This window comes from Nelusetta ayraudi, unplaced genomic scaffold, assembly GCF_046127955.1.
Source record: "Nelusetta ayraudi isolate G7.1 ecotype Tasmania unplaced genomic scaffold, CSIRO-AGI_Nayr_v1 ptg000120l, whole genome shotgun sequence".
Lineage (NCBI taxonomy): Eukaryota > Metazoa > Chordata > Actinopteri > Tetraodontiformes > Monacanthidae > Nelusetta > Nelusetta ayraudi.
This window is the reverse complement of record NW_027466170.1, coordinates 3882501-3907739: the sequence shown is the minus strand read 5'-3', so window position 1 is coordinate 3907739 and position 25239 is coordinate 3882501. Positions and strand designations below refer to the sequence as shown.

Genomic DNA, 25239 nt, shown 5'->3' with positions numbered 1-25239 from the left:
CCCCCTAAGGCTAAGAAGCCTAAAGAAACAAAGCCTAAAGAAACAAAGGCCAAGCAACTGAAGAAAGAAGTACCAGCAGCAGAGAAAGAGGAGGCTCCAGCAGAAAACGGGGAACCCAAAGCTGAGGAGGTAGAGAAAGCTTGCGTCTTTCCCTGGCAATATTTTGGCTGAGACCAAATTTATAAGTTATTTTTTCTGACCCCTGTGCTTTTGAATTAATTTTAATTTATATTTATTGAATTTTTCCCACACTTGGTGGTCCATGTTAACCTGGATGAGATATTGTGACCTATGTGACATCACACAGGGCTGATTTCCGTATGAGTATGTAAAGTCTTGTCTAGTCTGTAAAGTTGAGCAAGGGTTATTGACACATTTCATTTTTCTAATTTCTTAGAGTTCAGTGGAAAGATAGCAATACATTATTGTTGACGGAATTGGAATTGTTCGTGACCTTTTTATAAAATTAAAGTCATCACATGTGTTTGTTTCATCCTCTAGACACCTGCAGCAGCAGACGCAGAAGAGGCCTCTGCAGAGGAAGAAAGTGAGCCTGCAGAGGAGAAAGCAGCAGAGTAGTCACCCCCTGTTTCTTTCTATGTGTACAATGCAGAGATTATTTTTTATCCTCTATTTTCCTAGGACGGCAATCTTTTAAGAGACATGTCTGCAGAAATGCAGACTTTTAAAAAACAAACTTCCATTTTCATGGCTTCTGTGAAGGGATAGTTTCAGCCTTTTTTTTTTATAATCTTCTTTTGACTTCTCCCTGTTTTTAATTTTAGTTTTCCAACATGTGTTGTCATTCCTAAATCAGGAATTAAATGTTCAACTCCGGGAGTGTCCCTGTGAACATTACCAGGGTGTCTTAAAGGTTTTTTTGTTTTTTTTAATGACCTGTACTGTTTCAGACTGTCATACTTAGTTGCTGTGTTTTGAAAGGGAATGCAATGGTTGGAACGTTAAGGAGTTGTCTTCACTTTAATTATGTTCACTTGTTTTTGGAATTGATTGAGTTACATCATTTAGCTAGTGTGGGGTGAGGGTGTGTTTTTGATCTTATTTACCAATGTACAGTTTCCTTCCTCTTTTTTTTTTTTTTTAAAGAAAGGACTATTCAATGTTTTCTCTGTAATTGGTATTGAATGCTGATTAAAGTGAATTTCTTTCAAGGGATGATTTATTTTTTCAGTTTATATATTGAAACACTTGCACTTAATAGTAAAACTATTATATATCAAAATTGGGTACATAATAAATAATAATGTTAAGTCATGCAATTACCCTTTTACTTTTTCTTATGCTGATTTCTCACTCAGTATGGATGGGTTTTTTTTGTGAGGGAACCATAACTTTAGCAGATAATATTTATTTTGGTGGGAAGGTGGTTTATTTCAGTTATCAGTCTTATGTTAGGTGCTTTGCCCAATCCTCTGCATTCAGTTCTTTTTCTGTAGTCTCACATAAGATTGTTTTGTATGAGTTTGCAAGGAATGCTTAATTTAAGCTTCTATCGAGCTGTCTCATTCCATTGCAATTTCATTGCAGCAAGTGAACATACCATATTTATGTGCATTTTGGAAGGTGGTTTCCTGCTGGCATAATTACTCAGTAGTTGATTGACATTACCTCCCAGTTGATCAATCTGTTTGGAGAATCAAAAATAAATCTGTCTATGGGTGTCATAGGCTGCCTTTGAGATGGACTTTTGCCATATTAGCGTAACCTATTACCCAAGTTGTTAGATTGTTATTCACCCTTTGTGAACTTAATAAGCAATTCTGTGCTCACACAGTTTTTAGTGTAACGTTGGCATAGATGTATTTACCTAAATTGCAAACAAGCATTTATAGTGATTATTGGGAAAGGTTTGCAGTCAAACTTTCCCTCAAAGAGTGCACTTTGATGTCTGGTTTTGTTCTTCTGTTCATAGTAGTGAAAAGTGAACACAATTTTATAAAACTGCATGGGCCTGTACTTGATGGTTACTTTGTTTAATTTGATGTAAACTATTTCACATAAAACACATAAATATATTCTATTTACTCCACAGGGACTGCATTTGTGATGTTAATAATTAATTTCGCCCATGCAATTTTATAAAACTGCATGGGCCAGCAGTTGATTATTAAATCGGTTTAATATGATTTAAACTAATTTGTACTGATTATTGTGGTGAATACATAATTATTATTATATGTTTTTTTTTAATCTAATTTGCAACACAGGAACTTTAGTTTTGATGTTAATCATTTCGGTGTTTTTCGAGTTTTAATGAACAATCGGGATCTGGAAAAAACATACAAATCAATGAAAAAGCAAGTCTCGCACTGTGCAAGCTGTATACTAAATGTTAAACGAATGGCTTTTTATTTCGTTTTTTTTTTTAAATTATTTTTATCGAGCGACGTATTGCCAAACATTACTTATGACGTCATACAAGGAACTCACGACCTTGGTCACCAAAAAGGGGGCGGTCTTTCGACTACTGCATTCCGTAGAATAAAAAAAAATAAAGAACTCGTTTAATTTCTCGACATATTAGAATTGTATAGTTTCTTCATTCGAGACTTTGTGAGACGTTAAAAATGTTTTTCGCACGTCGCTGATCGACGGCTTTCATCTTTTGTTGAAAACGCTCCTCCCCACCCCCTTTTTCCTGTATTCCTCCGCTGTGGCGGAAGTAAGAGGTAGCGCTGAGGCCTCATCCTTCCAATGGCGACTGCAAACGGGCTGAATAGAAAGCGGGAGCAACCGTGGAGGGGGTCAGAGCCGTGTAACCGAAATTAAATAAATATATCCTGTTCTTCGTAGTCATAAAGTTAGCCTGAAATTTGTTCCAATCCTCTCCAAGTCACGGCCGATTCCATGGCCAAAAATCGGAACATTTCGCTCCTTGAGTCGGGTAAGCTGCACAAATAGAGCCGACGGGGTAGCTTCATTTACGGCGATATCGCGTCGCGCTAATTGATATCTGTCTTTAAATTTCCACCCGCCGCTTATTTCCTTCCTTTTTTTAAAAAATTTCAGAGCTCTATTACTTGATATCTCGCTATTTGACAACGGGTCCGTGTCGGAGAGCGGCTGAGGTGAGCTGGCGTGCCTTGAGGGGCGCCGTGGATTCTGTTTCGAACTAGTTGTGCAGCTAAGTGATAACACTTTATTTGATGCCATCTAATCTGATTCGCCTCTTAATCCACTGCAGGTCCTGGCCAGCGAACTAGAGCAATATCAGGTGTGTAACCCCGGCTAACACAGCCTCTTGCTATGCTAGCTGCAGGCTAGTTGGTCCCCGCTGACTCCCGTGCATAAAACTTGTCCAACTCGACTTTTAAAATCCACCGTCTCACTCTTTTGACATCATCCAATGTGTTTATGTTTTTGTTTCCCCATCAGCGTGTACCTGCTGACTGTCTTTTTCTCCGGCCAAACCGTCCGATTAATATATTTTAATTCCCCCCGCAGCTCTTGCCGGGGAGACTGGACTGGCTTGGAAACGAGCACCCAAGAACATATGAAGATGTGGTGAGATTTAACGAACTATCGTGTCGCTTGTTATTGTCTTGTGACAGACGGAGGGGGGGGGGGGGACCGCCGCGTCCACGCTCTGTTCTTGTTTACGCTCTTTGTTCTGTACTCTGGGGAGAAACTGTCGGGGCTTGTTTGAGTGTGGCTGATTCGAGCCTCAAATCGCTCCCGCTCCCTTGATTTCTGACGGTGAATTACAGCTTGATGCCACCGAATTTGTTATTTGCTCGGACGGTTTAACAATATTTAGCCCCGACTGTTCTACCGCAGATCGGGTGGGTGGAACGGCTGCTCACTACGCCGAGCTGTCTCCGCCGACCAATCAGAAGCCGAGTTGCACCCTCTCTGCCTCGCTTTGCGTGTGAACCGGCCTTTGATTGGTACCCGTAAAAGGAAACACTTTGCATATTAGGTCCCGCCCGTTGGAATTGGTTTTGAAGCGCATGAAACCACAGAAAGTACCCTGTCAGACATTTGTTCCAAGTGAAGTGTGTGGGCCAGCTGCTGCCCATTGGAGGGTCTTTAATCAGATATTGCGCTCACCAACACTCCAACTGTCGCGCTACTTGCATTAACATTCTCTATTCGGCGAGAGTTAAAGAGCAGCTCTACATTCTGTTGTTTACACTGTAGATTGTGACTGCTGCTGCTGCTTGTGCCTCGTCACACCATTGTTGAAGCATTAAGACATTTAAGAAATAGTATTTAAAATGCAATAGTTTGTTTTCCCAGAAACCTGTCGATAGATTTGCCTAAAAACCGAACCTATTTCGTACACACCGAACGGCAAATCTTCACATGAGCATAAAATGTGGTGGGGCATCGAACCTTGTGATGTCACTTCGTACTTCATACACTTTGTACGTCATTGTGCCACCAGATCTGCACACAGCCAAATGTGTTGCATTGCAAATTGGTGCGTTTACACCGATCTCTTTTTTTAAGTCTGCTCGTGCTAAATGGTTGGTTTCATGCCAGTAATCTGTTCTCTTGTCATTTCACCCCATTCCTTTTGCCTCGGCAGGTTGCTGCCAACAGACATATCGCACCGGACCATTTGCTACGGATCTGTAAGCAGATCGGACCAATCCTTGACAAAGAGGTGCCATCATGTGTTCCAGGTGTACACTCTCTTCTCGGGTCTGGAAAACAGTCAATGCTTAGGACCGCCAAAGGTACGCAAGCTATCAGGCGTATAGTCACAGTGTTGGAGTTCCAGAGTGCATGGGGGAAATGACGCTGGTTTGGCCAAAGCTGGCATGATGCGACTAAATGTCCTGATATTCTGCACATTCTTCGTGTTTATCTCAGACTGTGACAGTGCGCGGTTTCCAGCTTCATCATATGCAGCCCTTCACCGGGGCCGACCACCAGAGAGGCCTTTAAACTGCAAGAAAACTCTTCACCTCGGTATGTCCCACCTCACACCGTCCCTGAGCCATGTTTAGTAGGATTCATCATCTTCTAGGATGGCGTGGACATTGAAGTTAGACCAGCCAACACTGTCAGCTGCACTAAACCACCCATCTGTTGAGATTATTTAAAATGCCCCTTTCACACAGACGGCCATACCACTTATAACCGTCTTACTGTTATGTGTGTGTTCATACTGCAATTAAGCGGCTACAGAGACATATCAGAGGTCAGTCCCTGCCTCTCACATCTTGTGTGGCCCTGCCTGGCGGTGTAATGATTTAATAACGCTCTGTGTGAGTGACCGGTTGTAAAAATAAAAAAAAACCTTAAGGAGGAAAAGCAGCGGTAGCTTTGACCAGTGGGAATGGAGAAACGGCTGCAGACTGAGGAGACGTGAGCTCCGAGAGCTGCTGACATGGCCGGCGGAGATGGAAGTCTGCTCACATTTTTTTCATGAAACTTTAAACATACAAACATCTGTTGACACGTTTGTTTCACGTCTGGTCAGATGCCAGCGCTGGTGTGATCACTGCACTCTGCTGCACTCTCCAGCAGGAAGGCAGATCTATTTCCTGGATCTTCCTCTTACTCCTATTTGCACATTTCCTTCAAAGCCTTTTTGCATTTTGACCTTCTAAAGGATGATTTTTCTCCGATGTTCAGACCAGATGCACACTATTACTCTAACTGATCTCTGCAAATGTTGTGTATTGAGCCTTTAAGCACCCATTCATTCAGTTGTCTCCTCTCTACCGCCACCTTTGGACAAGCCAGCAGGAATTAATCACTTTAAACAACTTCCCTGCAGCGGTTAAATAAAAACCTGATGCAAGCTCTGTAATATTTTTCTGTCTGTCATGGCAACAAATCCAGACCAGATGCACTAGACTCCGTTGCTGCAGTCATATTGTTTGTGTTTACTCTTCACATCTACCAGTGTGGCTCGCGTTTTGTGTGCACGCCAGCGTTTTGCTTCGCGCTGTCATGCTTAATTTGACACAGTCAAAAATACAAGACTGAGCAGTAACAAATATCTCCTTTCAATGCGATCTCTGGCCACCCCAGCCCAGTGGAGGCTTCTCTTCTCCTGCCAGTGTTGACGTTTTTACTCTTGACTTCCACCAACAGTGAAGATCCTCAGAGGGAGGGAGCTGACGGGGGCCCAGCGCTTCAGCTCCATCTGTCCCGTCAGCAACTATGAGCGCATGCGCCTGCACCGGCGAATCCTGGGCCACCTCTCAGCAGTGTACTGTATCGCATTCGATCGAACCGGTCTCAGGATCTTCACTGTAAGTTCCGACCCACCCGGGCCGTAATCCCATTAAGCACTGGAATAATTGTCGTGTGATATTTCCCATGCATTCTTTATCATCCTGTATCTCAGTTTGCTTTGTGTTTTTTTTTTTTTACTCTTTCTTTCTTCAGGGCTCAGACGACTGTCTGGTGAAGATTTGGTCTTCGTTCGACGGCCGACTCCACTCGACGTTGCGGGGCCACTCGGCCGAGATCACGGACTTGGCGGTTAATTACGAGAACACACTGATTGCGGCCGGAAGCTGTGACAAGACCATTCGCGTGTGGTGCCTTCGTACCTGCGCCCCTGTGGCTGTGCTGCAGGGACACAGTGGGTCCATTACCTCCCTACAGGTACATTGTCCTGTGTTGTTGCGCCGTAATTTCCCCCGTCGCTGTTATTTTACGACAGTTCTCTGCTGAAAATAGCTCCTGGTGTCTCATGGAAAGTAATTGCGAGTGAAATGAGTGAAAAACACAGTATTTTTAAGTAAAATGAAGTTGGGAGAGGTTCCATCTACTGTTATTCCTTCCGCTCCGACTTTGATCGCACGGTTTTTAACCTTTGGATTTCACAAGCGACTGTTTCTTTGAATTCTTACTTCTACAATTTTTAGATTCCCTCCCATGGTAGTACGATTACGTAATGCAGATACAGTGTGTGTGTGTGTGTGTGTGTGTGTGTGTGTGTGTGTGTGTGTGTGTGTGTGTGTGTGTGTGTGTGTGTGTGTGTGTGTGTGTGTGTGTGTGTGTGTGTGTGTGTGTGTGTGTGTGTGTGTGTGTGTGTGTGTGTGTTAGCTACACTGTGGATCACTCTCCACTTCCTCCCAGTGACTGACAATGCTGCTGTGAGAGTTTTATTTTTTATCCTCCCAACCGTCCCACCCATAGAGCACAACCTGCAGTACTTGCTGCCTGAAATAAAATGAGGATAGGCAGCACAGATTCTTCCTCTGGCAAGGACTTGTTGTTATTGAAAGAAAAGCGTGAGATATCCTAGCATTTGCTTTTCATCTCTGTGCTGCAGCAGCTCAGTATTAAGCAATTTTTTGCAGCCTGCACACGTCGCTGTAAGTGGGTTATCGCTTTTTAGACTTGATCCCTCGTTTAGTTTGCAGGTCTTTCGTTCACACTTTGTCGCTTAACAAGTAAACAGGATGTTGTCAGAAGATCAGCAGGAAAAATATCAAACTGTCTGGTGTTCAGTGTACAGCGCTGGTCTGACACGGCTGCTTCCTCTTGTGTTTCCAGTTCTCACCGTTTGCCAAGGGCTCCAAGCGTTACATGCTGTCCACTGGAACTGATGCCACCGTCTGCTTTTGGCAGTGGGACGTCAACAACATCAACTTCAGGTGGGTTGGACTGTTTAAACCTACAGCGAACGATAAACTTCTCCTGTGGTGGCTTACTGCCCTGCTCCGTATTGAGTTGATGGTGCTAATTTCATTGATGGAGTCTGAAAAGGCAAAAATCTGCAAGTGCGTCAGAAGGTGACGATTAAGTCCAAACTAAAAATAAAAAAAAAGTTGATTTTGTGCTCACTTACATATGTAGGAATACTCTGCATGATTTTTCCAGACTGTTTGAGATATTTATATTGCAAGTTCCTCTTTCTTCTTTTTTCTTATTTTCCTATATTTTGGCTGTGTACTGTATCTGTCGTATTTATTTTTCCTGACTGTGATCATTAGCCTTAGGAGCCATTAGGACCTAATGTATCCAGTCAGGACAGCTTAATATTTACTATATGTAGTCATTGCACTTTATATCATGTGTATCGATGCTCTTTCCATTGATTGTATTTTGATATTGTTGATATTTTTAATATTTAAGTTCTCTATACTCAGACATGTGGGAAAGTGATTGGTCGGTGTCACACAGCCACTGCTATTTAAGAGGGCTTCCTGTGTTGGCACAAACGATTGCCTGAAAAAGGTCTAGTACCGAAACGTTGCAATCTTCATCAGTCTTTTTTTTCCCCCACGACCTGTGAGGGAAAGACACGATTTTGTTCTTTATTTATTTCTCTCCAGAGTCTCACACTCCTTGAATTGTGTTTAAACGTTTGACACACAGTAAACCTCGTGTTGCACTCTTGGGCACCTCTGAGGAAATATCAAAGTAGCACTTAAGAATATGAGATATGCTTTTGTCAGGGCTGTTAAACTGTGTAACGTGCTAACAGACAGTTATGTAAATGCCATGTCAGCCTGGAGCAGAACATGAAAACTTGCCAAACTGGGTTGACTTTTGTTTTTATTTTTATTATTAATCCAACGTCTGTGAGGCTCCGCAGCCTCTGCTTCTGTCTGAACAACTGGATGTGTGTAGTTTGATCTTCAACGTGAGCATCGTGTTTACGTTGATTGTGATTTTAAGCTGTATTGAATTTGTCGTGGAGAAAATAGAAAAGTCAAATCTTAATACAGAAGCATCAAGAAGTGTTTTGTTTCCACAGATGTGGTGAAAAAAAACAATAACATAAAACAATCCAATATTATTATTATGGACTAGATCTGACTAAAACGTCACATGTTCTTGCAGACTGGACATGCGTTCACTATTATAATAATCATACGTTTTTTTTCTTCTCAGTCCCTTATCCAGTTGTTAAAAAACTGTTTTCATTTTTGTCTTGTCCTCATAGCGATCGGCCAATCAAATTTACAGAGCGGCCCAGGCCCGGCATCCAAACGGTCTGCTCCTCCTTCAGTCCAGGTCAGTGTCTGTTGAGCAGTTTAGTGCTTTGCTTGGCCTTGGCACTGTGGACTTTGTGTTGTTGTGCTAAGTTTTAGAACCTCAGCTAAAACGGGAAGGAACTGATAATGAAACAATTGCCTTCAACGCCTTCTTCTCCGCAGGTGGGATGTTCTTAGCAACAGGAAGTACTGATGATGTCATTCGAATATATTACCTGGGAAGCGGGAATCCAGAGAAGATATCCGAGCTTCATGAGCACACGGTGGGAATCCAAACTGACCCTGTGTGTTTTGTCAGACTAAAATAATCCACAGTCACTGAATGAAATGCTTCTGTGCACACAGGACAAAGTGGACAGCATCCAGTTCTGCCACTCGGGCGAAAGGTGAAGTGATGAAGTGAACATTTCATTTATGCGACCAGTCAAAAGTTTGGACATACTCCATGAATTTAATGTCTTTTCTTTCATTCTCATGACTATTGCAGTTTCTCACTGAAGGCATCAAAACTACATATGAACACACATGGAATTATGTAGGAAACAATAAAAGTGTAAAAAGACTCAAACACCTTTTATATTTAAATTCTTCAAAATAGCCTCTTTTCATAAGAAGCATATTTAGAGTTATTTGACTTGCTGCATAATTACATATCTTGTTGTTGATGTCTTCAGTAAATTTGTTCAGATAAAAAAAAATATATATTGCATGAGAAGGTGTGTCCAAACTTTTGACTGGTAGTGTGTGTACAGTCGGCACCTGGTAGCAGCCGTCCAGATGTCAGCGGGTCAGCGCTGGTTGTGATTGTGTGTGTTGTCGCTCTCAGGTTTGTGAGTGGAAGTCGAGACGGGACGGCGCGAATCTGGAAGCTCCACCAGCGGCAGCAGTGGAGGTGTCTCCTGCTCAACATGTCTGCCACTCTGCCAGGGTGAGAGCCGCCTGCTGACCTGGGTTTATTCATCTCCTCTGCAGAGTTTGTGCGAGTGAATGAAAAGTAGATTTATTTTGTGAAGAAACTCACAAAAAACACAAAGTAATGAGAGCTGAACGCAGTTACCAAAGTTTATGTCTGCAGTGTTTCGTGATGCTGCTTTTCTGTGGCTCTCTGCTCTCCGCTTCTTCTTTTTTTCAATCTTGGCTTCTGCTGTTTTGTATAATTTGCTGGCCTCTGAGTGACCTTTGTTGTCCTCATTGCCTGATTGCTGATTACTCAGAATCTGAAGCTAAACGTTTTCACACGTTTTGCTGCCATGTCGCCATGTCGCTGTTGCAGTGTCACAGAAAAATTAGATTTGCCTGTAAAGCTGAGAAAGTCCAACCTCTTTTCGAGATTGATGTTTTGCTCGACCCATGCACTGCGTGGTGGAGCGCTCCAGTAAAGCTGCCAGCTGGTCGCTTGTTCGCCAGAGCCAAGAGGAGGATAATGAGAGGGAAATCAGACTGTTCAGAAGTTGAAGCGTGCAGTATTGTTCTAACTGCATCCCTCTCTTCTCCTGGCTCAGAGTTCAGCCAACGAGCGAAGAGGAAAGCTACTTCAAACCCAAAGTCACCATGGTGGCGTGGGATCGCCATGACAACACAGTCATCACCGCCGTGAACAACCATCTCCTCAAAGTGTGGAACTCCTACACTGGACAGCTGCTACATATCCTTAAAGTGAGTCTGGGCCGTGGTGAGCTCATTCAGCGCCCCCTAGGACCAGACTAAAGTGCGTCTTCTCCTCAGGGCCACGAGGCCGAGGTGTTTGTGCTGGAGCCGCACCCCTTCGACCCCCGCATCATCCTGTCTGCTGGCCACGACGGGAACATCTTCATCTGGGACTTGCAGCGCGGCACAAACACGCAGCATTACTTCAACATGGTAACAGCATGGCAGAAACTCAATCACCAGTTGATTTATCTCACATACTTGGTGCCCCACCTTGTAATGACCTCTTTTCTATAAAAAACTGTCCTCTTTATTTTTGTTCGTCAGTCAAAATGGGCAAAGATTTTGCAGACACATTGTGAACTAAATTCAAAGCTTGGTTCAGCGTTTCTCAACTGGTGGGTCACAACCCAAAAATGGGCCGCAGAGCTGTTTTGATTGGGTTGCGCCTCCGAAAGCAGTTTCCCTTTATTGAAAAAAAATTTAAAAAAGGGATTTTGAAATACATAATGTGTATAATATCAAATGTTGGGCATTTATTTTGCAGGAAACACAATTCAGTCCAATATTACTAATGATTTACTTACAAGGCATGATAGAAAGTGGGCTAGCTTTTTCATTTTTGTGGAATAGATTTGGGTCGCGACTTCATGGGAAGGACACAATATTGGTCCTGAGACTCCACCACTTGAGATCCACTGGCTTAGTTCACCCGTTTTAGTCTTAAACTCCTGTGCTTGTGTTTGCCCCTGCAGATTGAAGGTCAGGGCCACGGAGCTGTTTTTGATTGCAAGTTCACTCCAGATGGCCAGCGCTTCGCCAGCACCGACTCCCACGGCCATCTCCTGGTCTTTGGCTTTGGCAGCTCCAAACTGTATGAAAAGGTCAGAACAAGCGTGTGGCGGTGATGCGTCTAAGTAACGGCGACTGTCCGGCCAGGACTTTCTCATTGAGCTTGTTTCGTCGTCTCTCTGCGTAGCTCCCGGACCAGGTGTTCTTCCACACAGACTACCGGCCGCTGATCCGCGACACAAACGGCTTTGTATTGGACGAGCAGACGCAGCAGGCGCCGCATCTCATGCCTCCTCCCTTCCTGGTGGACGTCGATGGAAACCCTCACCCGCCGAGGTAGACCCCGCTTTGCTCACGCTTAGCGCGATGTTGAGTAATGTGCTCAGACCTGCACTTTTGCTTCTGACGTGGTAAAAGTTGAATTTGCTAAGAGCCTGAACGCTGCTGATGGAGTCTTTAGTGTCATTCTCATGCCATCTTTCAGGTACCAACGTCTTGTTCCTGGCCGAGAGAACATTGCTGCAGAACACCTGGTTCCTCAGCTTGGATACGTGGCCACCAGTAAGAATGGAAGCAACCAAACATGCATCAGGCCTAGAATTTCATCTGACAAATAATCTGTATTTGATTGCAATGTTCCTGTTAGTAGTCCTGTTAGTTAGTTTGACTGGCAGTGCAGGTTTTACCTTTTTGATTTGACATGTCTGATGATAAGAAAGGTACGAATCTATTTAAAACAGAAGACATAAGCAACGCAATTCATTCATTTTCAAACAAGCTTCCCTCAAATAAGTGGTTTTCAAGCCGCTGATGCTGTAAATCGCATCCTCAGGTGACGGCGAGGTGGTGGAGCAGGTGATCAGCCAGCAGACGGCGGAGCACGAGGCCGTGACGGTGAGACGCAGCAGCCTCCTGGACGAGGCCATCCGCCACCTGCAGGAGCGGCAGGACCAACGGAACCAGCTGGCCCCCGAGGTCGGAGCGCCTCCCGAGCCACAGGGCCCCACCATGGCTCCGCCTCCGGCCCCGGCGCCGAGCACGCCACGCAGAGGTGATTAGAGCAGACGGCTTTCAGCTGATGATCTGCGCGCGAGCCGCCGGAGGAACCCGAGGCCCATCGTACTTTTTTTTCCCCCTCCCTGCAGTGTCTGTGAACGAGCGAGCAGACGTGCAGTCGCCGCCCAACGTGGGCCTGCGGCGCAGCGGGCAGGTGGAGGGCGTCCGGCAGATGCACCAGAACGCCCCCCGGAGTCAGATGGCCACTGAGAGAGACCTGCAGGCCTGGAGACGGCGGGTAGTGGTGCCTGAACTGGCCCCCAGCAGCTACAGGTGTGAACAGTTCTAACCAGTTCCACATTCTGACACACACCAGCAGTCTATAGTTTGGACACAACCTATGAATTTATTGTCTTTTCTTTCATTCTCAGATTCTCATATTTAGAGTTATTTAACATGTTTTTCTTTGCTGCATAATGACATATATCTTGCTCATATATTTGATGTATTCAGTATGTCTGCAGTGTAGAAAGTTGGAAAGATAAAAAAAAATTGCATGAGAAGGTGTTTCCAAACTTTTAACTGGTAGTGTAGCCTAGTGTAAATAATGAGGTCTGTAATAAGAATTTTAAAAAAGGCTGTAAAAAAACAACAACATAATTGGGTTTATCTGGATTCTTTTTTTGTCCATTCTTTGCTTTGCTCTTATATCTAAATGAACTGCAACTTCTCCCTCAGTGGCCAGGACGACGTCCGCTCGGCCAAAGGAGAGGACGAGGTGACTCTGTACAACGCAAAGAAAAGACGCATCATCTACAGCAGCTGTCGAGTAGGTGCCACTAGAAATCTTGGTGTCGGGTTGCGTCAGTGTGTCGCCTCTCAAAATGTTGCCTTTGCACTCTTGTGTCTTGTGTCTTCCTCCGACCTTTTTGTTTCTCGTTTTCCCCACAACTTTTCCACTCAAATGTTTTGTGCTGTTGCTGCTGCTGAGTCGATTCCATCTCGTTTCCTACCAGGATGATTCAGACGACGAGCCCCCTGCTGTCCGACGGGGGCACGGCCACAGCGACGCACTGGAGTACATGGACCTGTCGTGTGAGGAGGGGGAGGAGACGGCCAGCTCTGAGGGCCACTCTGAGGTGCTGCAGGCTTCTCTCTCCTCCCACCTTGGCTCTCGCCAGTCAAGCTCCTTTTTCATTTGTAAAAACCTGTTGCATCTTTTGCATTTGTGTACAGGAACACGACTTGGACGGCAGTGAGCTGGATTCCTCCAACGATGAGGAGGAGTGGAAGAGCGACAGCTCCAGGTATCGCAGTTGGAATCGATTTCCACTTGTTTGCATCATCAGATAAAAATCCCTTAAAGGTCCAGTGTGTAATATTTGGCCTGATGTATGATTTTTATATTGGTAAAAGCTTAATATACTAATAGTAATAATAATATGGAATAGTTCACACACACACACACACACACACACACACACACACACACACACACACACACACACACACACACACATATGTATATATGTAGACGAGATATCCAGGTTTGTGTACGTACGCCACCGTAGTTCACTGGCAAGCTCGTGAGAGGGACCTGCCATCTAAACTAACCACTTGATGTCACTGATTCTCCTCAAAACCTCAACACTGAACCTTTAACTATTAAAAATAGAAAACCATCTCTAGCTCTTGTTGTTTTTACCCATCTGGTGCTCAGTGGAGGTTATTACAGCCATTTCGGCACAGCCTGCTGTTGTGACTGCATATCTGAGTCGCACTCATATTTTTTGTCTTGCCGGACAGCCACACCTCCAGCGAGTACTCTGATTGGACGGCAGACGCCGGCATCAACCTGCAGCCCTCCACTCCTGTGTCGTCGAGGAGACGAGTTCACCGCAGGCTCAGCACTTCAGAAGAGGAGGAGGAGAACGAGGAGGAGGAAGAGAAGCAGCAGCAGCAGCACAGCGACGAGGAGGAAAAACCAGAGAAGTCTGTGAAACGTGGTAAAGTGAAGGCCAAGAAGGCCAAGAACAAGTCGCCACGGGTGAGTCGTGGGGTTCCGCCAGATGTTGGGTCTCGTATGGAAGATTTGGTCCATATTTTCACACCCTCCCCGGTTTCTTGTCAGCGCCCAAAGACGAGGCCATCCATCAACAGAGAAGTCTCCAACGAGTTCAGGCCCTCTGCGTGGATCACAGACTTCATTCCTAGGAAGTCTCCTTTTGTTCCCCAGATGGGCGATGAGGTCTGTTCTCATGATGTTGGCCACCTGCTTACGCTCAGATCCTGCAAATGGGGTTTTCCCACACGCACGTCCCCGTTGGAGACGGAGCCCTGACTCTGCGTCTGTCCTCCAGGTGATCTACTTCAGGCAGGGCCACGAGGCCTACGTGGAGGCCGTCAGCCGGACGGAGCTGTACCCCATCAACCTGGACAGGCAGCCCTGGAAGAAAATGGAGCTGCGGGTGAGATGAATAAAACAAGGCCGTCTGTGTTGTGGAGAACTGAGTCAACTGAGTCAGTCTGGTTGCGAAGGGGAAGCTCACTGTTGCAGCGTGTTGATGAAAAGGCTTTATTTTCCAGGACCAGGAGTTTGTGAAGATCACAGGCATCAAATATGAGGTGTGTCCTCCGACGCTCTGCTGCCTCAAGCTGACTCTGATTGATCACGGCACCAGAAAAATCACAGACAAGTCCTTTTATGTCAAGTAAGAACGGCTCACTTTCATCCTCGGTCAAATAAAGACAAAGACAAACAACCAAGAATATCTCTTCTGCAAACTGGTTCCTGTTCGAATTCAAATATGAAATTAAATTTGTCAACTTTTTTTTAAAGCGATTCAGCTGTTTATATCATGTTTATGTTTATATCTCTGTCTTGTGTTAAAACACTGTTTTTGTCCTGCAGGTATCACGACATGCCGGACGTGATCGACTTCCTGGTGTTGAGGCAGAGTTATGACGAGGCGCTGCGAAGAAACTGGCAACCCAGTAAGTTTTACCGCATGTTGTCGGATTTATAATCTGTTTAATCAGTTTAATTTCCCAAATCTACTCAGTCAGAAAAATGTGTTAAAAAGAACAACAAAGCTATTATTGCAAACTTTCAGCTCCAGTGGAAAACTTATAATTTGTGTATTAGAACAATTTTAACAACGGAATTGCCTGTGTTCATTATTATCTTCAAATTTATCTTCGTTGTGGCCAGAATCCATCTTTGGTACCCTCTGGGTGTTGCAGCAGTTAACCGGTTAGATGTTCTTCTGTCTCCTTGAGCTGATTCCATTCTTCCCTGCTCAGATGACAGGTTTCGCTCGGTGATTGACGATGCATGGTGGTTTGGGACCATCGTCTGTCAGGAGCCCTACCAGGCCGAGTATCCCGACAGTCTCTTCCAGTGTTTCAAAGTCAGGTAGGAAACGATACACTGCATTGTACGAAAAAGAATTAAGGCCAGAAGAAGAAGAAAAAATATTACAGGAAGGAGATTTTTTTTTTTTGGTTGAAATTTCGAGTTTTAAGTTGAAGTAAAAACAGGAAACTGGTGAAAACGGAAGCACTCCGCTAGTCTTGTGCGCAGAGCCTTCAACTTTTTTCGACTTTAATCTTGGAATTTCAACTTTATGTTGACTGTAATCTTGAAATTTCTGTGTTACTAGTGGCTTTTAGAAGCATTTTGCTGTATTTGAGTAACATTTGTAATGCTATTTTTCTCCAGATGGGACAACGGGGAGACAGAAAAACTGAGTCCTTGGGACGTAGAGCCTGCTGGAGATGATGGTGAGTCCTTTTATGATATGTTGCATATTTTTAACAGAAAAAAAAAAAAGAAGAAGCTTTTTTCAGGGTTTTTAAGCGTATTAATAAAGTGCATCTGTCTTGTCGTGCAGACCCGCAGCCGGAGACGGAAGGCGGCGGGATCCCCGTCACACCGGAGGAGATGAGCGAGCTGATGTACAAGCCTCTGACGGGCGAGTGGGGTGAGCGGAGCCGGGACGAGGAGTGTGATCGCATCATCGTCGGCATCGAGCAGCTCATCACCGTCGGTGCGTCTGCAGAAACAGGCCCGTCACTTCTTCGCAATTCCAGGCATGCTGACTCACACTGTGTGTGTGTGTGTGTGTGTGTGTGTTGCAGAGATTTCTGCTCCATTCTCCGGTCCCGTGGATTTGATCCAGTATCCCACATACTGCACATTAATCGCCTACCCCACCGACTTGGGCACCATCAAGCTGCGACTGCAGCACAGGTTCTACAGGTTGGTCCCACCGGCTCCCTGCCCCCCGTCAGGTTATCTGATCTTAATCTAACTCTAATCCAACCTCTTCCCCTCCGCAGGCGCCTCTCTGCGTTAGTCTGGGATGCAAGATACATTGCACACAACGCCCGCACTTTCAACGAGCCCAGGAGCAAAATTGCCTTCTCGGCAAAAATCATCACCAACGTCCTCCAGAAATTCATCAAGTACGTTTTGCTGGGCTTGGTCTCTGCTGTGTGTTTTCATGCGCACAGAATCACTTAAAGAACTTGTTGCTGTTTTTTTGTTTTCACAGTAATCCAGCCTGCACGGATATCATGGAAATATACAACGCTGTTGAGGAAATGGATGACGATGATGAGGTAAGTCCGGTGGAGGCTGGTTATTGTGTCCTGCTGGAAGAACTGTGACACTAGTGTCACATCCTTAACATAAAGAAATGAGTTCCAGCGTTAAGACAAACCGACAAATCATTGTAATGGAGTCAAAAACAATCTACAGTGATAATATGTTTGAGTCGTTGAAGATGGCTGTTATTTAATCAGTTTTATTTTTACATGGTTTACATGGTTTGGATGTAAACACTGGGTGCTTTTCCACAAGTAGCTCTTCGCAGGGTTTTAATTAATTCAGCGATGTTAATTTCTGCCTACAGGAAGAGGACCCCGAGGCACCAGGGACATCTTCTGGACACAGACTGCGCCAGGTAAATAGAAGTAACGCATATGAACACATTAGTGGGGGTGATTCGGTTGCAGTTTGAGCATTTTACAACCTGTTTTCCTCCTGGTTGGCAGCGTTCTGTGGAGGTGTTGCCAGACCGGGATGCCTGGAAGGAGCATTGCAAGAGTCTGCTCAACTACATCTTTGAGTGCGAGGACTCGGAACCCTTCAGGCAGCCCGTGGATCCCCAGAACTACCCGGTGAGTGGACACGTGCAGCGGCGCCACCTGCTGGAGAGGTAAGACAGTGGCTTGTCTCCAATCTCAACGGCGTGTCGTGTGCAGGACTACCACAACATCATCGACACGCCGATGGACTTCAGCTCAGTGAGGCGGACGCTGGAGGACGACGGATACGAGAACCCGATGGAGCTGTGCAAAGACATCCGGCTAATATTCGCCAACGCGAGAGCCTACACGCCGAATAAACGCTCAAAGGTAGGCAGGACTCGACGCTGTCTTACTCAAATTATTGTGATGATACCATCTGAACGTTCTCTTGTTTCCACGGTCTAGATTTACAGTATGACCCTGCGGCTCTCTGCCTTCTTTGAGGAACGATTCCGAACTGTCTTGTCCGAGTACAAAACCGCCATCAAGAGCAGCGACAGGCTGCGCCGTAGTCAGAGGTTCCGCAAGAAAATGCAACAGCAGCAGCAGGATCAGCCTTCGACCACAACCAGGTGGGTCTTCCTCCAATCCAAGCAGGAGGCCAACAAAGATCAGGAGTCTTCGTCCCAGTTGAGCCTCCCCTCGACTTGAAGCTCATGTCAGAAACCCAAAGAACAGGAATATTGTCACTGACAATTGAAATTTAGGGAAACATATACTGCCTGTTAATAGAGTTTAGCTGGAAGTCCAAACAGGTGAACACCGTGTCTTGTTCTCTTCCCGCTTTTAACATCTGCCTCTGAAATTGCCGGCTTCCCTTCAGTCAAAAGCGAGCGGCTTTGAAAACTCAGGAAAAAGTGGAGACGGCAGCCGCGACCAAACCTACCTCATCCAAAGTGTCTGATCCCGAGAGAGCCAGGAGGGGGCGCAGCAGCAGTCGTGGTCACAGCTCCTCCGAGGACGAATCCAAAGCTGCTTCATCAAGTCCAGGTAGATGATCCATGGTTGACCATAGACTCAAGAAGGAGGGTCAAGTCTCCCCTGATCTGCAGCTTGCAGTGTCTAAGCAGTCACGGTCTCTAATGTGAGATTTGTTGATTTTTTGTTGTTTGTTTCAGATTCTGAGAGTGAGCTCAGTGGGTCGGAGGAGGAGAAACGGTCCTCTGGCTCGTTGAGGCAACAAAAAGTCAGACGGAAATCCAGAGTCACCACAAGCCACAGTAACAAGAAGCGGAAAAAAGGTTCCTGACAATCCCACTTCTGATTAGTCTCATGTGTTCATCCTTCAGTGACTCATTGGGTCAGGTTTTCTCACATTTTACATAATGTAACTGGAGCTGCTGCTGTTGCCTGTTTTAGAGACGCTTCGGAGTGATAGTGAGGAGGAAGATGAGGATGAAGAGGACGACGAGGAGGAAGAGGAGGAGTTTGACAGTGACGGCGAGGAGGCAGCGATGTCGTCCCAGTCTTCAGGCCATCGATACCCCAGCAGGAGCAAAAACAGCAGCAGCAGCAGCAGGAGCACACGGCTGACCAGGACCAGAGCCGGCGCCGAGAGGAAACGCTCGGGTAAAAACCTCCTCCTCCTCCTCCTTCCCCTCCTCTTTCACCAGCCCGGCAGCACGCTGAACCTTCTGCGTGTCTGGTTTTCCAGAGAGCAGAGCCGAGGTGAATGGCCACAGTGGCAGATCGTCACGCGGTGCCCGGCGCTACCAGCAGGACTCGGACGGAGCGTCGTCAGCAGAGCAGGACGGCGACGTCGGCACGCGGCGCCTGCTCAAGAGAAGGACGGCGAGAGCGGCCGTGAACAAGATCAAGCTCCTGGAGGCGTTGGACGAGGACTTCGAGGAGGAGAAGCAGCCGACGAGGAGCAGCAGCCGCCTGCGGCACACGGCGAGGAGCGGCAAGCGCGCAGCTGTGATCCAAAGCAGCTCGGAGTCGGACCAGGAGCAGTCGACGCAGAGTAGGAAGCGCCGCCGCATGCCAGACTCCTGCAGCACTCCGCAACAGCTTTTCGCTCAGCGCCGCTGTTTTTTTTTTTCCTCTTGCAGCTTCTCCAACAACTAAAGAATCTGGGGACGATTCCAGAGGCGGCGGCGGCGATGACAGCGACGCCTCAGGCTCCTCCCACTACCGAGCCAACGGAGACGTGAGGCCCAGCAAACAGAGGCCGTCCAGACCAGCTGCTAAGACCAAAACAAACGGTGAGAGACGTCTTCACCTTCACAGATTTTTGTTTTGTTGTGAGTGTCAAGTGTCTCACACGTCACTGCGTTACTTGAACCCGCAGACGCCGCGTCTCGCGTGAATGGACACCACAAGTCCGACAGCAACTCGGAAGCTGCCGAGGAGAGCTCGGGAGAAGAGGCGGAATCGCAGAGACCCATGAGAAGCACAGCAAACACACACAGCAGGATAAAGAGGATCACAAGCGAAGAGGAGAGGGAGAATGAGGAGGAGACTGAACACAGGACCACACGGCAGAAACCTCCTGTCAGCTCAGACGAAGACGACCACAAGTCTCACAAACACCAAAACGGAAGAGACGTCGAAGAAGCCATCCACACGGACTCCAGCAAAAAGAATAAAGCTTCATTTTCAAAAAGCCACGAAAAACAAAATAAAAAACCCACCTCAGCCATGACGGCGGACGGCGCCAAGTCAGACGAGCTCAACGACTCGCTGGGGAGACACAAGAATAGACGGCGGAAGGACAAATCCGGCAGCGACGCAGAGAGCGATGGCTCCAGCGGGGAGCTGGAGGTCAAGTCCAAGAGGTCGTCCAGAAACTGCAGGAGCAGCAGGGCCAAACGGCCCCACGACGACGACGACAGCTCGGCCTCGGAGGCCTCCGAGCGGGAGTACAAGCCCAAGAGGAAGTCGAGGAGGAAGCGCTCAACTGGCTCGTCTGACCACAAGTCGGAGAATTCGGACGAAGCCACCAGCCGGCGGCCGAACCTCCGAGCGCTGCCCAAGAAGACCTACATCCACGACAACTCTGCCTCAGAGGACGAGTCCGTCTCCGCCAGCAGGAGGAGCCAGAGGAACGGTGGCCAGGCGGTGGCAGCAGCAAAGGAAGATGGGAACAAGAAGAGGGCGGCGGACGGAACTGGGAGTCAGCAGTCCATGAAGAGAAAGCAGATTTACACATCCGACTCGGAAGACGAGGAGAAGGAGAAGGAGGCGGCTCTCAAGAAGAGCAAAAACAGCAGGGCCGACTCCGCAAAGCGCCTCAAGAGGGAATCAAAACAGGAGGATAACACAGACAAGGAGTCCTCGTCCCAGTCTGATTGCAGTGAGAAGGAGGAGGAGGAAAAGGAAGAAGAAGACACCGCCCGCTCAAGGAGCAGGAGGAAGAGCACTCGGCGGACTGGACAGGCAGGAAACAGGAAGCGGAATAACGACGACGACGACAGCAGCAGGAGCAGCAACCGCAGCTCCAACTCAGAGAGCAAACAGTCGTCCTCGGCCTCAGAAAACTCCTTTGCCAGCTCAGGGTCCCACAGCAGTCCAAAGAGGGGAGGCCGCACACGATCCCGGACCGGAGGACGCACCGCCGTCCGCCAACTCCGGCAGCGACGCCGCTCCGACACGGAGGAGGAGAGCGACGAGTCGTACAAGAAACCCGTCCGCAAGACGCGCGTCAACACCCGCAACCGCGGGAAGCGGACGGTGATGTACCACGACAGTGAGTGACGGCGGCGGCGGCTGGAATCGCAGACGGACGTTATACCGAAGCCCTCAGACGGCCTCGTCATGGTAGTAGCACTGGAGTCCTCGAGAGAAAATGCTGTGAATCTGTTTTCATTCAGGGATATTTATATTTTCTATGAAAAAGAAAAAACAAAAAAGAACATTTGAACACATTGAACAGCATTTGAACTGCTGGCTTGCAGACGGACGCAGAGAAACAACCTTCCATGCTGCCGGCAGAAACCGCCGTGGGGAGTCTTGTCAGCTCGGGTGCTATCTAATATACCTCTGTTTAATCAAGCATATTGCTGGCTTGCACTAAGATACACTGTACTGAGGTATTTCTTACACTAGTTTTGCATTAGAAACTCAGGGGTCAGCTAAGTTTACTGTAGTCTCAGGCAGGTTTTGTCGGCGGAGCTGAGATAAAGGACGACCAGGAGGGTCCCGGTGGGGCCGAAGTCCGCACACACTCACTGGGACGACAACCACGCTCACACTTGACTACAGCACTCCCTTGAAAAAAAAAAAAAATCCACACACTTAAACCTGACTGTATTATGAGTTGATATGAGCCAAATGGATGCAATTCTCCCCCCCATCCCACACTGTTTGATTTTTCTAAGATTACATTTGTGTTGTATTCTAGTGAATAGATGTAAATACGTGATTGAGATTGACTGACAGGTTTGGCGATCAGTCACGAGCAAACTATTTAAATTAATTTTTTTTTTGTTCGTTTGTGTTTTTGGCTTCTTTTTCTTTCTTTTTTTTTATACAAATAACTACATTGTCTTGCCATATGTCACAAATTGGTACCATTTTTTTTTTGCCAAGTACCAAAAGTACTTTTTGCAAAATACTGCGATTTCTCATATTGGGAAGACAAAGGTTTATTGTTCTGTGCTACCTGCGTTCAGTATTAAATTCTTTTTTTTGGAGTTGACTTAAATACATTTTGGCTGTCATGTGATGGGGAGGTTTCTAAATACAGTCTCTTTATGACGTTTTGCATAATGTTTTTTCATACTACACCTTTAATAACAATTTCACAGTAAAAGCAATTGAGGATATGTGATTGCGGAATGCATTGAGTGATCTATTCCTCCTATCAATAAAGACGTCATTTCAAGGTGAATCCAGTGTTTGAATTCATCCTCTTCGTGGCAAGCAATGTTTTAATAACATTGTGGCTATGGAGCACTGTAACTTTTTTCACTGCGATGGCCCCCGCAGGTGTTTTAATTTTCCTATATATTGTCACTCTCAACTCCGTCTTCAACAAATCTTTTTAGTGCCCCCCCGCAAAACAAAATAAAAAGTTGGGTTAATTTGTTAATTTCTGTCATGAAATTATGTGTCATTGAGTTTTTCCATTGGTTATCAACAAGACGAAGTGCAAGACATATTGTTTTGTTTTAACTTTATGCAGATTTGTAAAATGCAAGTATTTCATTTTAGCCAAATAAAACTTGACAACAAAACAGTATTTTAAGTTAAAGCAATTCCCTCAATGCACACATCCTATTAGTTCCGGAATTTAATACCATCTCTTAATCTGAAGGAAGATTCGGATAATCCCTTTGACATGAAAGTACCAATTTGTGTCGCATTGAGTAAATAAAAATCGCACTAACATTTTGTTTGTTCCAAAGGGGCGGGGTCTAGATCCCAGTTGTCGCCTCTATTTCATGACATCGTGTTTTCTGCTACAAATGGTATTTAAAAGTGTGAAATTTTTTGTTTTGGCTAAACGCTCATTTTAAACACACAAGTTCAATTCAACCTCACGAACCCTCATTTAGTTCCCTTATCTCCCTTTGTTAATGTTTATCGCCTCCGTTCAAGGGGTCGTCGCATACAATGACGTCAGCATCCTTTCTTTCGCGACGGCACTTTCGGTAGATTACGTTTGTCTTGCTTCTTTGTAAAGATATGCTGAAACAATGTAGAACGAGTCACTTATAGCATTTAACTTTTCTGCTTCCCCCGTTATAACATAAGAATTTTATTTATCGTAAACAGTTTTGATTTTGTTTGTGACGAAAATGTCGTCCGCTGCTGGCGTTCAAATTTGCCTTCCAGCACTTAGCCACTGAGCTAACATGTGAGCAGCTGTGTGTCAATGGGATTCGCAGGGTCGCAGGACCATGCATGATTGTTTTTAACGTCAGACCTCGCTTTGTTTGAGGGCAAATATTTAGAGTATTTTGAGGTTGTCTCTGTTTTTTTTTTGTTTTTTTGCGAAAGTCGTCACGTCGAGGCTAAAGTGTAGCATGTCCTCTGTCAACACTGATCTTCAGTAGACATCAGCTGCGGTAGATTGAGGAGAAAATGTCATCCTCTGGTCGGTTGCTCTACTTTGTCAAGTCCAGAAGTTTATGGACGCACTTCAGCAGACGTGTGACAACATGGTCTCCTGTTGGAGCTGCCTTCAACACCAAAACTCACAGGAAGCTGAATCTGTTCGAGAAGAAGGGGGTTTGTATTTGTTTCTCTCTTCTCTCTCTCTTCTCTGTTTTGGTCTGGGAACTTGGGATGATAGTCCATCTAGTGTCAATATTTTCCACTCTCCTTGCCAACACCACAGAGTATTTTATTACGAAGTAATGCATCAATTTATTTCTACACAGGAAAATAACAAAACAGCCTACTTTATACAGCTTTACAGCTTCTTGTGTACCTATTGTATTTGGGCTTGCTATACTAATATACAAGGTAAACTGTCTTGTGCTTACCCATACTAAAATTGTGCCTGCGACTGTCCTGACAGGGTTTGTTTGGAGTGCCAGAGCTCAGCTGTCCTGCTGGCTTTGAGGTGGCCACAAACGAAGCTCTGCGGAACACGGAGCGTCTGCTGGAAAAAGCCTGTTCCTGCTCTCCGGGGGTAGAGACGGTTGAGTCCTTTGACCAGCTCTCCGATGGCTTGTGCAAAGTGGCCGATCTGGTGAGCGCAATGCTGTCAAACACTGGTGAAGCAGAGCGCCACAAATACCGCATACATCTTTTCAATGACAGTACTTTTACGAGGTAGAATCTAAGAATTGACTTTGACTCAAATTGTGTAAAAGCTAACGTTGCTGCAGGATCAATAAACTAATCTGAATCACTCAGTAAATGCTCTGATAGGAGGCCCATGATGTCAATGACACAGTTATAAGTCCTAGACATCTTGATCAAAGTGTGATCGGGAGTCTGCCTCTTTGTTTTTCTAACAGTAAGTCATTTTTACTCCCATTTCAGGCAGACTTTGTGAAAGTGGCCCATCCAGATCCAGAGTTTCGTAAAGCTGCAGAGAAGACCTGCATAGAGATCGGCACCGTCGTAGAGAAGTAAATCATGCAGCTTGCAGGACCAGCATGCAAATCAAAGCATCAAACAGTGTGTGTGAGCTGTTGCTGTGGCGCTTGGCTTCAGTCCTTTCACATCTCCTGCTTGTTTGTATCAGGCTGAACACCAACGTGGAGCTGTGCCAAAGCCTGAAGCGACTGCTGGACGACCCAGACGTTGCGGCTCAGCTGGACCCCGACACAAGGTCATTTCACCGTCGCCATGTTTCGCTCAAGTTCATCTCTTCCCCTTGTGTGTTCTGTGACTGATGACTGAATGGTTGCTGGTTTTCCCCAGACGTGTGGCAGAACTCTTCATGTTTGACTTTGAGATCAGTGGAATTCACCTGGACGACAAACTGGTGGGATTCCGTCATCTGTCTGTGTGAGTAGCCCGTCAAACGTGAGGACCCGCCTCCCTCTGAACGCAGCACCCTCTTCCATCTGCAGAGGAAGGAGGCTGTGGCGCTGCACATCAAGCTGTTGGACCTGAGCAACGAGTTCCTGGCCGGCTCCCACATGCCCAACAGAATCGCCCGGTCTGCCATCCCCGAACACCTGCACCTGCAATTTGCCAGCGAGGGGAGCTTCGTCCAAGTCGGAGGTCTGCACGCAGATTCCCCCGATGACCTGGTATGGACTTGTGCACTTCTTGCTTTCGATCAGCAGGGGTCGCCTTTTTGCAAAATCATTTTCATCTGAGTGAAATTGTTCTCATCTGAATTTTTGTTTCTGTTTAATATGTTGCTGTT

The 25239-nt window shown here is 46.1% G+C and overlaps 2 protein-coding genes across 2 annotated transcripts in view; both read left to right on the top strand.

Moving 5' to 3' along the window:
* Positions 1-2551: 2551 nt before the first annotated feature.
* On the top strand, positions 2552-22296 carry brwd1 (bromodomain and WD repeat domain containing 1). Its single transcript, XM_076049960.1, has 44 exons — positions 2552-2905; positions 3031-3089; positions 3206-3235; positions 3466-3525; positions 4553-4703; positions 4840-4938; positions 6073-6233; positions 6370-6591; positions 7489-7589; positions 8885-8955; positions 9099-9199; positions 9282-9322; positions 9763-9864; positions 10439-10592; positions 10662-10796; positions 11339-11467; positions 11563-11711; positions 11860-11936; positions 12208-12426; positions 12521-12704; positions 13110-13200; positions 13388-13510; positions 13608-13678; positions 14178-14418; positions 14503-14619; positions 14732-14839; positions 14958-15082; positions 15283-15365; positions 15675-15786; positions 16093-16154; positions 16265-16420; positions 16512-16632; positions 16713-16838; positions 16928-16994; positions 17288-17338; positions 17430-17555; positions 17640-17792; positions 17871-18037; positions 18289-18455; positions 18584-18706; positions 18825-19034; positions 19120-19428; positions 19517-19669; positions 19756-22296. The coding sequence occupies exons 1-44, from the start codon at positions 2869-2871 to the stop codon at positions 21159-21161; spliced, it is 6750 nt and encodes a 2249-aa protein (XP_075906075.1). The 5' UTR covers positions 2552-2868; the 3' UTR covers positions 21162-22296.
* Positions 22297-23008: 712 nt separating this feature from the next.
* LOC142904023 (mitochondrial intermediate peptidase-like) overlaps positions 23009-25239 on the top strand; it is a 17425-nt gene continuing 15194 nt past the window's right edge. Inside the window, exons 1-6 of the mRNA XM_076049961.1 lie at positions 23009-23639; positions 23932-24105; positions 24402-24490; positions 24607-24693; positions 24786-24849; positions 24938-25120. Of these exons, the coding sequence (XP_075906076.1) occupies positions 23493-23639; positions 23932-24105; positions 24402-24490; positions 24607-24693; positions 24786-24849; positions 24938-25120 (744 nt within the window). The 5' untranslated portion in view covers positions 23009-23492. The remainder of the gene's footprint in view (positions 23640-23931; positions 24106-24401; positions 24491-24606; positions 24694-24785; positions 24850-24937; positions 25121-25239) is intronic.

What these genes read in the sequence shown, in the direction of transcription:
- brwd1 (XM_076049960.1), top strand. Translation starts at nt 2,869, where the DNA reads ATGGCCAAAAATCGGAACATTTCGCTCCTTGAGTCGG. An exon ending in CAAGAACATATGAAGATGTG is followed by an intron (nt 3,526 to 4,552) that starts GTGAGATTTAAC and finishes TTGCCTCGGCAG; the next exon opens with GTTGCTGCCAACAGACATAT. An exon ending in TTCCCCAGATGGGCGATGAG is followed by an intron (nt 14,620 to 14,731) that starts GTCTGTTCTCAT and finishes TCTGTCCTCCAG; the next exon opens with GTGATCTACTTCAGGCAGGG.